Raw genomic sequence first — 13,027 nt, 5'->3', positions numbered from 1 at the left:
TCGATTTCATTATTAATTAATTCAGTTATTAATTCAAGTATTAATTCAGTTTGATTCATTCATTTTGTTGCTGTCGCTGTTCAGTAGCCCTGTGTGTGTAGTCCCTGTTAAAGGGCCCATTTCCTGTACACTAACGGATGTTCTGAAAGGTTCTTCAGTAAAGGCAGGGGATCTGTTTGGAACCATGAGTACTACACAGAACCATTTGATTGCTTAAACGGTTCTTTGGCGAAATGGATATTGAATTTGATAGACAATGTGTTGTAGGCTTCTTTTGAAAATGGTTCTACTGTAACTATATGGGTCCAAAAAGGGTTCTGCTGTTGTCACAAGCTTGACATTGTGACAACAGCAGAACGCTTTTTAAAATCCCTCTTTATCTTTTAGAAATCGAGTCAACTTAAAGGCAAATTGACCTGGTTAATTCATGGCCATATTAAGCACAATTCCTCGTATCATTTAAAAGGATAAATTCTTCTGTTACTGTAGTCTTTGGTTGAAATCTAGTGACTTTTCCTTCCTCTGAGCCCTTTGTGATGTTTGATCATATGCACTACAGGCAGGGGAAAAGTGATATTAACCCCTAATCTTAGCATGTTATACCCCTCCTAGCATCTCCCCTGCTGCACTTCCTTTACTAGCAGGATTTCATCCCCCTCCTCCAGTGCAGGTGCCAGATGTATTGCAGGAGGCGAGTAGCCCTCCACAAGTGACTGTAGACTGGCATCCAGGTCTCTGGGTCTGGACTGTATGTTCCTTTTGGAGCACCCACTTTTCACGATACAGTCAGTTCTTAATGGATACGATCATGTGCCGCCCGTAATTATTTCTTGCCCGGATGTCCTGTTTCTTGTGCTCTCATTTTCGGTTTGTGTTTACTTAAACAGGCTGTTTTTTTTTTTGTTTTTTTTTTTTCCATTGTGGCTTTAGGACTGATGTATGTAAATGAGCCATGTTCTGATTGGCTGCCCTACATTGGCCTTATTCATAAAAACAACTTTAGTGTGAATGAGCCGCTGTAGGGGGAATAGGCAGATAAATGTAAATGTGCTGTTTTTTGTAGCGTCACAAAAACAGTCAATTTGAAAAGGGCAGTTTTTGCAGTTCAGTTTCCATGTGTGGATTGTACTATCTGGAGAGTGAATGGTATGTTTTAAAGCTTTAATAATGTTTGCATATTATGATATGGACTCTTAGGTTTTGTAACATTCTTTGTAACATTACAATTGATTGGTTCTTTTATGTACCACTTGGATTTTTTTCATGATCATTTCACATAATAGTAAACATGTTGATGCTGCTTTCTAACTGCAAGTTACATTTTAACTGACCCTGATGTCTTTTCTACAGAGCAACAAGCTTGATAAACCAGAAAAGGTAGAGGTCAGTGATAACGTCAAGGTGGTGGTGCGATGTCGGCCCCTCAACCAGAAAGAGAAAATGATGGGACACAAACAGTCTGTCAGTGTGGATGAAATGCGAGGAACCATCACTGTGAACAAGCTTGAGACGCCCAATGAGCCACCAAAGACCTTCACGTTCGACACAGTGTTTGGTCCAGACAGCAAACAGCTGGATGTCTACAATCTAACAGCCCGGCCAATTATTGATTCTGTGTTAGAGGGATACAATGGTGAGGATTATCTCTGGACAGTTGTTCTGTGATGCAGTCCCGAGCCTCATTTCTCTTTCCTTTTCATTTCTACATACATACATACATACATACATACATGCATGCATACATACATATGAGAGAGAGAGAGCGAGCTTACTTTGGGGAGAAGAATAAATTAATAATATATTGTAAATTTTAAGTGCATTTGGACATAGCCTAGAACTGCTATGAATGCAGCAATGCACGTAGCTTATGTCACAACTGCACGTATGTGAAGTGAAATATCTGAAACCATGCTTGGCGCACCCTGTGGTTTACTTTAACCAGCCGGCAGATAGCTCAGATAGTTAACAGGCTATGAAGCTCTGTTAGTAATATTGAGAGAAAGGCTTTGAGTTCAATTATTTATTGAAGAATTTACTAAATAACTTCAAAACAAAATAAATAATATTTGACACACATCTTACCAGCTGCAGATGTCTTCGTTTATGTAGAGTAAGTAGTAGTAAATCCAGTGTGGAGGAATGAAAGTACACTTTAGTCAGCTTGGTGCGAATGTTATATACTGATTCCTATAAAGGCACTAATGAAAATAAACATAATTGTAACGATAGAAATCAAACAAAACAAAGACTTCTTAAAAGGAAAAAAGCCTATTGCTAAAGATATGTTGTGCTCAGCAGAAAACCGCAAAGATCAGTACAAGTCTAGGGGGAACGCTTACTTCTCCAGTATGTGGGCCGCATGAGTGGTGGCTTCAGCAGTGCACCCTTTGTCAGCACTCTATATGGTTGTTATTGACCTAAACATCTTAAAATGTGGTTCATTCTACAGAGTACTTGATATAAATTTTTATATCTTGATATATACTTTTCATAGTGTTATGCTGCAGTTTTATACAAAAATGCTACCATTGCAATAATGTGTGTTTTATTTCTTTCCAGGAACCATATTTGCCTATGGTCAAACAGGCACTGGGAAGACATTCACCATGGAGGGAGTGAGGGCGGTACCTGAGCTCCGAGGCATCATACCAAATTCATTTGCTCACATCTTTGGCCACATCGCTAAAGCAGAGGGAGACACTAGGTGAGCACACAGTCTCTTAATTGACAGCCATTGACACCATTCATATCTAAACTGAACGCCTTATATGTATTAGGCAACATATGCTCAACTTTAAGCCCACGTATTTGTTGAATCCAATGAAAAAATATTAATTTGAATGCAGAAATGCACCAATTAGTTGCTAATGTTATCCCAAAACATGATTACCCAATGGAGGGAAGAGCATGCCATTGCTGAACATAAACAAACAAAACAGTAATCTGTTTTAGCTTTAGTGCCAACTGTATGGGGTTTTTACGAACTATGTGGATGTTTGAAAACGTCTGTCTGAATGAGGCGATGTGTTTACTTTATCACCTGAATAACACAAATGGGCATAAATATGATCTCAAGTGAGGTAATTGAACGCTAGATTACGTTTCAGACAGGCTAACACTGAAATCGTGGACACTTTTTCGTGTAGTACACACCTGATAATTATAAGGTAGTCCCCCTTGCTAATTACAGACTTTTACTTTAACTGCAGTAGTGTCTTTGTGCTTTAATCACAGCCACTGTCACTGGTGTGAGGAGATTATGGTGTCATTCTGAAGGATACATCAGAATAGGTCTATTTACCTTTTTTAATGAATCACAGGAGTCATGACCCCAAGCTGAAAATCACTGGTTTAACCACAATGTGCTTGCTAACTCGTCCTCAGCACCCCCTTGTTGGTTTAACAGACATGATATTTTCTTGGAAATCTGGTTAATTACTGCAGTTAAGTATCTTCTTAGTTATTTTCTTTGCAAAATAATGTTTTTAAAATTTGTCTATAGTCAAATATTTGACAAACAAGTGGCAGTTAGAATTTTGAATCCAGCACTTGTAGCCTTCATGTGCCCAGCTCAGTAGCATATGGGGAGACTTAACTAATGGGTGGAACTGGCCACAGCTAAACTAAGTAGAACAGGTGTTATAGTTCCTAATGATTATTTATGGACACACTTTTAGCACACAAAATGTAGCGACTTGTCATCTTCATATCAGATCTTGCTGGTATGTGCAGTACTAGCTCTAAAATTATGTTTGTAAAAGGTCACAAAATTATATATTTTTTTCTTTTCACATCCTTTCTTCTTTTCCCTCCACTAAAAAATAAACCTGGGTGTGCCCCTTACCAACACAGGAAACAGAGATGTGCAGAATTAATACAGAATATGGCCTTTTTCATTTCAGGTTTTTGGTTAGAGTTTCTTACTTGGAAATCTACAATGAGGAAGTGAGGGACTTGTTGGGGAAAGACCAGATGCAGAGGCTGGAGGTGAGAAACGGACAGATTTTGCAATATATTTTTGAACATGCAGATACAGATTGTTTAAGCTTAAGCATTTCTACCAGTGCAGTGACAGCAATAAAGCTAACCTGTATTTTTAGCTTGTCATCAGATAAAGGGACTGCTTCTAAGAAATGATCAAGTGATTTAACTATTAGCTGTGGTAACCATTTACCAAAAATAGCTTGATGAACTGATAAAATACTGAGAGTCAGCTGCTTCTTGCAGGCTTTTGACTCTTCTACTTCTTACATCCTCTTCTTATCCTTATGTGCTTGTGTTATTTATTCGTTTCTTATACTTAACCATTGCATGTGTTTATAAATTTGAAAAACAGGTGAAAGAAAGGCCGGACGTGGGTGTCTACATCAAAGACCTTTCGGGCTATGTTGTGAACAATGCAGATGACATGGATAGAATTATGACTCTTGGCCACAAAAACCGTAAGCTTATATTAGCATTTGTATGAACTGAAGAGTATATCTTTTGAATCATTCTTGTTATTAATATCATTTGAATCTAGATGTTGGATATGAATTTTTTAAAAAGCTGTCCTATTTTTCGTCTCAGGGAAATGAAATAATCCCAAATGTTAATGTTAAATGTTAATATTTAGATATACAGTAAAGTTTCGTACTCTATAGAAGTCACCACATAACAACAGTATCTTTTACTGAGTGTGCATATGATGACGTTAGTTGAACTTAACCATCTTAATGATGATTTTCTGTTAGTAAAATTGAATTTCTAAAGCTGACCTTTCTTTCTAAATAGTCGTTCTTGGATACTCAGAAGAGGTATTCTGGGATTCAAAACAATAAATCACATAAATAAGAAATAAGAAATAGAAATATACATAGGCTTGTCAGTAACATTGTTTGCGTATAAATTCACTGATTAAGAATCATTGGTGCGATGCAAACAGTCATTCAGATTGGTTTGATGTGAAATGATTCATTGTCGAAAAACTGACTTGGATTTCTTTACAGTGGTGATGATGGGAACCAGAGGTTACACTGTCTACAGAGCAGATAATGCTTATATTTTTATATCTTTAGTATCCATAATAACCACTGAACCTACATGTTTTGATTTTTTTTTTTAAATATAATCTAAGGTAGGTATTTATTTGCTGACTATTTCATCTTAAAACAATGTTCCTCTCCACTGTGAATGTTTTTTCTAATATGTTTTATGCCTAAACCTTGTTTCAAAATGATTGTAAAACTATGTCTCGGGCATTAGACAGCATATTCATAACCATTTCATCTGGTAACCGTCTGTGAGAAAGCTTTTAGAGGTGTTAAAAGTGTTGGATGTCTGGTTCCTACCACCACCATTATGAACAGTTTTGACTTGGCAAATTTCTCTAGAATGAGGTCCTATCAAACCACTCTGAATGATTGTTCACATCTCAACCATTTAATAATGAAGAAGGTGTGATAAAACGTATATAGAACATGCAGGTTTTGAGCTGTCAGAATTGGCAAAATTTCATCCAGACATGCTTGGTTCTTCTTTTGTTCGCAGGTTCTGTAGGTGCGACCAATATGAATGAGCACAGCTCCCGCTCTCATGCCATATTCACCATCACTATCGAGTGCAGCGAGAAGGGCGTTGATGGAAACCAGCACGTGCGCATGGGCAAACTGCACCTGGTGGATCTCGCGGTGTGTAGTACAATGCGTGGAGCAGAGCACTAATAATGGTTATGTTTTTACTCCAGTTGAACTGAAGTGAGGTGATGTATTTTTTGCTGCTGCCCAGGGGTCTGAGAGGCAGGGGAAGACGGGTGCCACTGGACAACGTCTTAAAGAGGCCACGAAGATCAACCTGTCCCTGTCCACCCTGGGAAACGTCATCTCAGCTTTAGTGGATGGGAAGAGCACACACGTGCCCTACAGGAACTCCAAACTCACCCGCCTGCTGCAGGACTCTCTGGGAGGAAACTCTAAAACCATGATGGTACAGACATGCAAAGAACTCTGTGATTTGGCTTTCTGATATGGACACATCTAGTTAATCTAGTTTATAGGCACAGAATCTTGTATGGTTTCTTTTTTTCCCCCAAACATCTCTGCTGCTTTTCATTTTGATCACTTTGCCACAAAATACTTGGCATTACTTATTAAACACGAGTGTGCCTTTGTGTGGAGTCCTGTCAGTGTAATGGCTCACTTTGTTGTTGCTTCTGTTTCAGTGTGCAAATATTGGGCCAGCAGACTACAACTATGATGAGACCATTAGCACCTTGCGCTATGCTAACCGTGCAAAGAACATCAAGAATAAGGCCAGAATCAATGAAGACCCCAAAGATGCACTACTACGCCAGTTTCAGAAGGAAATTGAAGAGCTCAAGAGAAAGCTGGAAGAAGGTACATTGAAATTTCATACAGACTAACATTAACATAGTAGAATCTAACTAAAGAATTTTTCTTGTTTTCACAAACGAGGTGGTGTTGTGAGATTGTTTGAAGAACACAGTTTGATTCCTGACCTCTCCCCAGTTCCTCCTGCCATCACTTCAATTTGTTAAATTGATTCAGTTCATACACTTGTCACCTTTAGGCAAAACTCACCGTTTGAGTGACTCAGTTCTTTTTGTGTTAACAATGTAAGTGAACTATACAGGGGACTCCGTTTTCTTTCTGGTCCTTTGAGATTTAAGACCACTTCTTGTTTAGACCACAACTACATTAGAACTCAGACCCCTTTCGCACCACTCGCAGTGTGTGCAGTGCACGCTAAGTGAGCAGCATTTTCTGATAAATCTGACCTTTTAGCACAGCTGGTTTCCTTTTAGGTGTCGAGAGAAACTACACGCCTGCTGCTCAAACCACAAAATAAAGTACACACAATTTGGGACCATTTAGAGGGGTCCGAGTTCTTTTGGGATGTTCACATATGCAGAAGAAACCAAGACTTCACGGTCTCAGTCCACTTCAGATGCTGAAACAGTCCAAGTGTGAAAATGCTCCAAGTAATATTTGCATATAGACTAGGCATATGTATATACTCATTATGAGCATTCACACACATACAGTTGTGAACATTTAGACAAAAATCAACATCACAAATAACATTTTCGGCAAAAATGGAGTAAATGATACTTGTAGGCATTTTTATGATGCACAATACATATCGTTATATTTCATTTTCTTGAAGTTGGGAAGGTTATAACAGAAAAATAATGCTCCATATTTTAAAAAAAACAAAAAACAAACACTCCCCCAATCTTGGCTTTCTGCAGGAGAAGAAATCTCAGGGTCAGATGGCAGCGGATCTGAAGAGATGGATGAAGGGGAGGATGAAGCTGGAAACGGAGGAGAGAGGCCCAGAAAACGACGAGGTTAGAGTCTAACTCTCCTTTTCCTCCTAAGAAGCACACTGTATCAGCTGTTATTTTCCTATTATTTTTCAATTCTGAGTCAGTGATGCAGTCTGTGGTCAACAGCTGTAAAATTTCACATACTACCTCCTTAGCCCAAACCAGTGAAGTAACACTTCAGGGGGATTTCTGACATTTGGCTTTCTGACATCGGTCTTTCACCTGATAAGGCTGATTTGATGGGATAAGCTTTCACTGTTTCACTCCAATGTAATGTCTAGTTTTCTTTCCATCACTGCTTTAACATTTTTTTTATACAAGCAAAAGTTGTTTTCACTTGTTTGTTGCAGAGAAATTTTATTGAAGCTAGAGTAACCAGCATTCTAGCTAATACAGGTATAAAGTTGTCAATGAAAAAATTTAAATAATAAATCTTAATTGCCTTCACAGCATTTTCAATAGTTATTAGAGTGGACAAACTAAGCTTCTTCAGAATGTATTTATCACCTATAATCGATCATTCCACTTGAGCTTCATGTGAATGCATGTAAGCATGTAAGTAAGGCTTACTCAGTTTCCAGTTTTTATCATCGGCGAACAGCGAGATCAGCAGTGGTTGCTGCTCATTCTGCTGAAGCTTTCTACTTTGCTGTTAATATTGCAGTTGTTGATTTCTCCACAATTTTCCCACAAACAGTGTCCAATGTAATCCAGTTTGGAGATAATCAGATTTACAGCATTGTAGTAGATAGAAATAACTTTTAACTAGAGAGCCATCATTGGAAGCTGTCATTTAAATGCTGTATTTGAACAAGGGGGCTACAACGCTAAAACAGGTTAAACAGGCTAAAAAAAGTTAAAACAGGTCCAAGTCGAGTCACGGGTACTTTAATCATGAGTCTGAGTTGGGACATGCGTCAGTTAAGTGCGAGTCAGAGTCGTGAGACAGTTAAACGCAGAGTACGTTGCGAGTCAGTTGAGCCATTTAAATCTGAGTTGAGTCACAAGTCAGTTAAGTGCAAGTGGCATGTCAAGTCCCAATTGCGAGTTGTAATTCAACACGTGTCCGAGTTTAATTGTGAGTCAGTTACATGCAAGTCCAAGTTGCGTGAGTCAGTTAAGTGCGCATCCTGAGTCAAGTAGTGAGGCAGGGCAACGTGTCTCGAGTATGAATCATTGACTTTTGAGCTGTCGTCTCTAGGGAATTCAAACTAAATTTTTGGTGAATATCTTAGAATACTAATTTGTGTATCATGCAACAACCTTAGAACGTGACGCTAAAGAGCTGTTTTAAGCTTAAAGTTGTACAAGGCCATTGTGCACCTAGAACTGGATCCGTATCATGTAGAAATCTAAGGGAGGCAATAATGCAACATGTCTTGGCTTAGAAGCGCACATTTCAAAAATAAAACCCCAAAATTATTTTTAAAACCAGTGCTAAAAAGCTTTTTGAGAGAAAATGTTGACCTATGTCTGTGCAAAGGTAGTCTGCATCAAACAAGTGAAGCATAGTAATTAAGAGCAAGTTAAAATATTTATTGAAAAGAATTTGTCAGTTACGGTAAGAGTGAAAGTAAATTGCCCCCACTCTGTAGATGTTGTGGCTTTGATTTGTCTATATTTCCCTTTGCTGACCGAGATTAAAAAGAGATAATGTCTCTGCATCAAGAGCCCAAGTGTCTGATGCTCTACCACTGAAACTGCTGTGCGTCAGTGTAATTTGGAGACTAGGCCACTTCCTTTAGCCATAAACCGTGTGCTTTCCCGGTCCAAGCTCTGTTCTGTGCTCTTTTGCTCTTTCTTTCTCTTTTTGTGTTTCTCTCTGCCCTTGCTGTGCCTTGTGCCACGACTGTTGCAGCTTCTCTTTCTCTCTGTGTTGCAGACAGTGGCAGCAGCAGTAGTACAGGTTCTGCCTGCTCTGTAGCTCAGCGCTCTGAGGGGAAAGCTCAGACTAGTGAGTGGGATCAGTGTTCCAATAACCAGCAGTCCCACGCCCCCCTCTCACCAATACTTAACAGCCCCAGTCTCACCCACCTCTGCCCCAGTCACTTCCGGCAATCCTTAAAACCTCCTCACCTTCCCTCCGAAATGACCCTAGCAGCCTTTTAAGGAAGCTGTCTGAATGCACACATCAGAGTCACACCATGACCACATTGTGACCTCACAAAGAAGGTGTTGTGCATAAACGGTCGCTTCAGGGTAAAAAGAGAACCGCAAGCAGGAAGAACGTGTCCTTCAAACGTGCTCAGGCCAGCATTGTTTCCTAACCCATTTGACATTTATTACCTATCATTTTAATTAGGACTGGCCTGGATAGCATTTAACAGGCTTTGAATACCCTGTTTCCAAATGAGTATCTAAATGTTCAGTTTCAAAACCACCCTTAAAAACAATAACATTTACTTTTCAGAATGAACTACAATTTTAAATATGCTTGTTACCGCAGTGCAGTATGTCCATTAGACAGTGATCTGCTTCAGTAATGTATACATATAGTGCAAATGAACGGGAAGGACTGCATTCAAGTGGTACTCTGATAAGGATCACTGTACTTACGATTTTTTAGATGATTCATGAAACTTGTCATGCTTTTGTGGTACGCCAACCTCCTATCTCAAATTTTACACTGAGCATTTTTTAGAGTGCCTCTGAGGCGTCTTTGCTCTTTTAGCTCTGATTGTCTTGTGGAAAGCAGTGCATTTTGTTTAAAGCATCGTAAATTTAGTCCAGGCATAAACGCCACCTCGGAGCGCAATAAATTGCACTGACGTTAAATTTGGCTGAGCTGCTTTCAAAGCTGTTCTAAAATACTCAATTAAGTTGAATTAATTCTCAACTAGTTCTAAAATAAACAATAAACAATTGAGTTCTGTAATAATGCGCCAAGTCACTAAAACCCTGTGCTGTGAATGGACCTTTTACACAGACCATCGAGTGTATTGAAAGAGTAAGAATCTTATTTTGTTTATGGTACTGACAACTAGGCTAAAAGATTGCAGGCTAACAGGGTAAAAGAAAGCATTAGCTGACCAGCTAAACCACTCCTCCATTTGTATTTAGTGTTGGGCTTTAAACTGAAGTATTTAGTGGATGATTCTATGTAGAGCTGCATCATAAATAGCAAAGAATAGTAGCTGAATGTCTTGTATTTGTAAGTCATATTTAACCAAGTGCAGGAAAACAAATATATTGGAGGCAGATGATCCGCTGTGGCGACCCCTAAAGGGAGCAGCCGAAAGAAGAAGAAGAGGAAAACAAATATACAATACCGTTAGTTTGATGCTAGCATAACAAAGGCAGTAACACCAATGCTAATGGAAATTAATGTTAATGAAAGTTAACATTAGTTAATGAAATGACTGCAGAGTACAGTTCTTCTCCACATTCAGTTGTGTACAGTTGGTTGGCAACAATAATATTCTAAATAAACTACGTTTAGTGGTGGTAGAATTATTTATTGCTGTTATTAATGATTATAGTTCAAATTATTTATTGTAAACATTACTGTTTTATAAAAGTATTAACCCACTTGTCACAAATGGTTTTTAGGAACTCTCTTTTAAGAACGTGATAAAATCACAGTAATACATGCCCCTGATGTATTATTGCTTTATTAACATTTTCTCTATATGTAATATTCACTGTTCTACGTAAAGGTCTTTGCTGATACCTTTGATTATAGCTTAGGCTACTGTTTTTGTGGCTCAAAATATACGCACTGAAGTAATACTGACGAATACTGAAGTAATTAATGAATACTTGAGTACTCCAGTCCTAATTTTAACCATATAGAGTAGCCTGGCCACTCCATTCAACAATGAAGAAAAATTTACAACACTTAAAAGTTCGGTTCAAGGTTAGACATCATTATTTTTAGCGTTATTAAAAAAATTAGTTAAGATTTACATGATTTAACAGTATGCTTAAAGTTATATCAACCAGGCCTGTCACAGACCTAAAATTTTAGCTGACAATTATCATATAAATAATTAAAAAAAAAATTTTTTTTCATTGTATTCAGCTATTAAACTACAAGCCTACAGTGGGCAAATTGCCTGATTTAGCTATCTTACCTGCACTATACAGACAAATGTATTGGGACACACCCCTTACTTCAGGTGTTTTAGCCACACCCGTTGCTAACAGGTGTAAAATTTAAGCACATTGGTTTCCATTCTCAGATGCAATACATGTGTGTAAATGAGAGGGAGGCAGGTGGAAAGGTGAAGATGCAAGGAGTAGAGGTCGTAAAGGTGGATGACTTCAAATATCTTGGGTCAACCATCTAGAGCAATGGACAGTGTAGAAAAGAGGTGAAGAAGAGGGTGCAGGCAGGATGGAGTGGGTGGAGACGGGCGTCAGGGCTGATGTGTGACAGAAGGATAGCAGCAAGAGTGAAAGGGAAGGTTTACAAGACAGTAGTGGAAGTGAAGGTGGACATGGAGATGGTTGGTGTAGAAGTAGAGGAGGCAGATGATCCGCTGTGGCAACCCCTAAAGGGAGCAGCCGAAAGAAGAAGAAGAAGGTTTCCATTCTCAGTTGACAAACACTGGCAGTAGAAGGGGTCATGTTGAGCTCCGTGGCTTGAAATGTTGCACCGTGATAAGATGCCATCTCTGCCACAAGTCAGTTTGCGAAACCTCTGCCCTGCTAGATCTGCAACTGACAACTGTAAGTGCTATTGTTGTGAAATGGAAGCATCTAGGTGCAACAACTTAGCAACGAAGATCATGCAAACTCAGAGTGAGTGAGTGCTGAAGCGCACAGTGCCTGTTCTCTGTTGGATTACTCACTAAAGAGTTCCAAAGGGGCTGGGTGGTGGTGTAAAGCATGCCACCTCTGGGCTCTGGAGCAGTGAAAACGCATTCTGGAATGACGAATCACACTTCTCTATCTGCCTGTTTGGTGGACAAGTCTTGAGTTTGGCAAATGCCAAGACTACATTACCTACCTGGCTGCATTGTGTGAACCATAACGTTTGGTGGAGGAAGGATAATGCTATGAGGTAGTTTTTCAGGGGTTGGCTTAGACCCCTTAGTTCCAGTGAAGGGAAATCTTAATGCTTCAGCATAACAAGACATTTTGGACAATTCTGTGCTTCCAGCTTTGTGGGAACAGTTTGGGGAAGGCTCTTTTCTGTTCCAGCATGACTGGAAGCAAGGTCCATAAAGACATTGGGTGAGGTTGGTGAGGAAGAACTTGACTGGCCCGCACAGAGCCCTGACCTAAACCTCATCAAACACCTTTGGGTTGACCTAGAACAGAGATTGCAAACAAGGTCGCCTCGTCCAACATCGGTGTCTGACCTCTCAAATGCTCTTCTGGATGAATGGGCAAAAATTCTCAGACACACTCCAAAATTTTGTGGAAAGCTTTCCATATTATTGCCTATGGATTTAGAATGGGATGTCATAAAAGCTTCTGTGGGTGTAAAGTATACATGTCCCAGTACTTTTGTCCACATAGTGTACTTCTAGATCAGGCGTTGTCCAGTCTTATCCACAGAGGGCTGGTGTGGCTACAGGTTATTGCTTCTACAAAGCAGGAGATCACCTGGTCAAATGTATGAAAACCAAGACCAACTGATTAAACCAGTGCAGTCAAGTGTGCTCCAGCTTGTTTGTGGTGAAAACCTGCAGCCAAACCGGCTCTTTGCTGGTAAGATTGAACGTCCCTGCTGTAGATGCTCAGTAGCTCTCA

The 13,027-nt window shown here is 39.4% G+C and overlaps 1 protein-coding gene across 2 annotated transcripts in view; it reads left to right on the top strand.

The window, feature by feature from the left end:
• The window catches only part of kif3a (kinesin family member 3A), a 28,179-nt gene that overhangs the window by 912 nt on the left and 14,240 nt on the right, over positions 1–13,027 (top strand). Inside the window, exons 2-10 of one of the 2 annotated variants that reach the window (XM_017703822.1) lie at positions 1,351–1,633; positions 2,560–2,704; positions 3,903–3,987; positions 4,337–4,442; positions 5,530–5,669; positions 5,767–5,964; positions 6,200–6,374; positions 7,250–7,348; positions 9,210–9,281. In XM_017703822.1, the coding sequence (XP_017559311.1) occupies positions 1,351–1,633; positions 2,560–2,704; positions 3,903–3,987; positions 4,337–4,442; positions 5,530–5,669; positions 5,767–5,964; positions 6,200–6,374; positions 7,250–7,348; positions 9,210–9,281 (1,303 nt within the window). The remainder of the gene's footprint in view (positions 1–1,350; positions 1,634–2,559; positions 2,705–3,902; positions 3,988–4,336; positions 4,443–5,529; positions 5,670–5,766; positions 5,965–6,199; positions 6,375–7,249; positions 7,349–9,209; positions 9,282–13,027) is intronic. The other variant, XM_017703824.1, reaches the window with a different exon arrangement.

This window comes from Pygocentrus nattereri, chromosome 11, assembly GCF_015220715.1.
Source record: "Pygocentrus nattereri isolate fPygNat1 chromosome 11, fPygNat1.pri, whole genome shotgun sequence".
Taxonomy (NCBI): Eukaryota; Metazoa; Chordata; class Actinopteri; order Characiformes; family Serrasalmidae; genus Pygocentrus; species Pygocentrus nattereri.
This window is presented reverse-complemented; position numbering and strand designations above follow the sequence as displayed.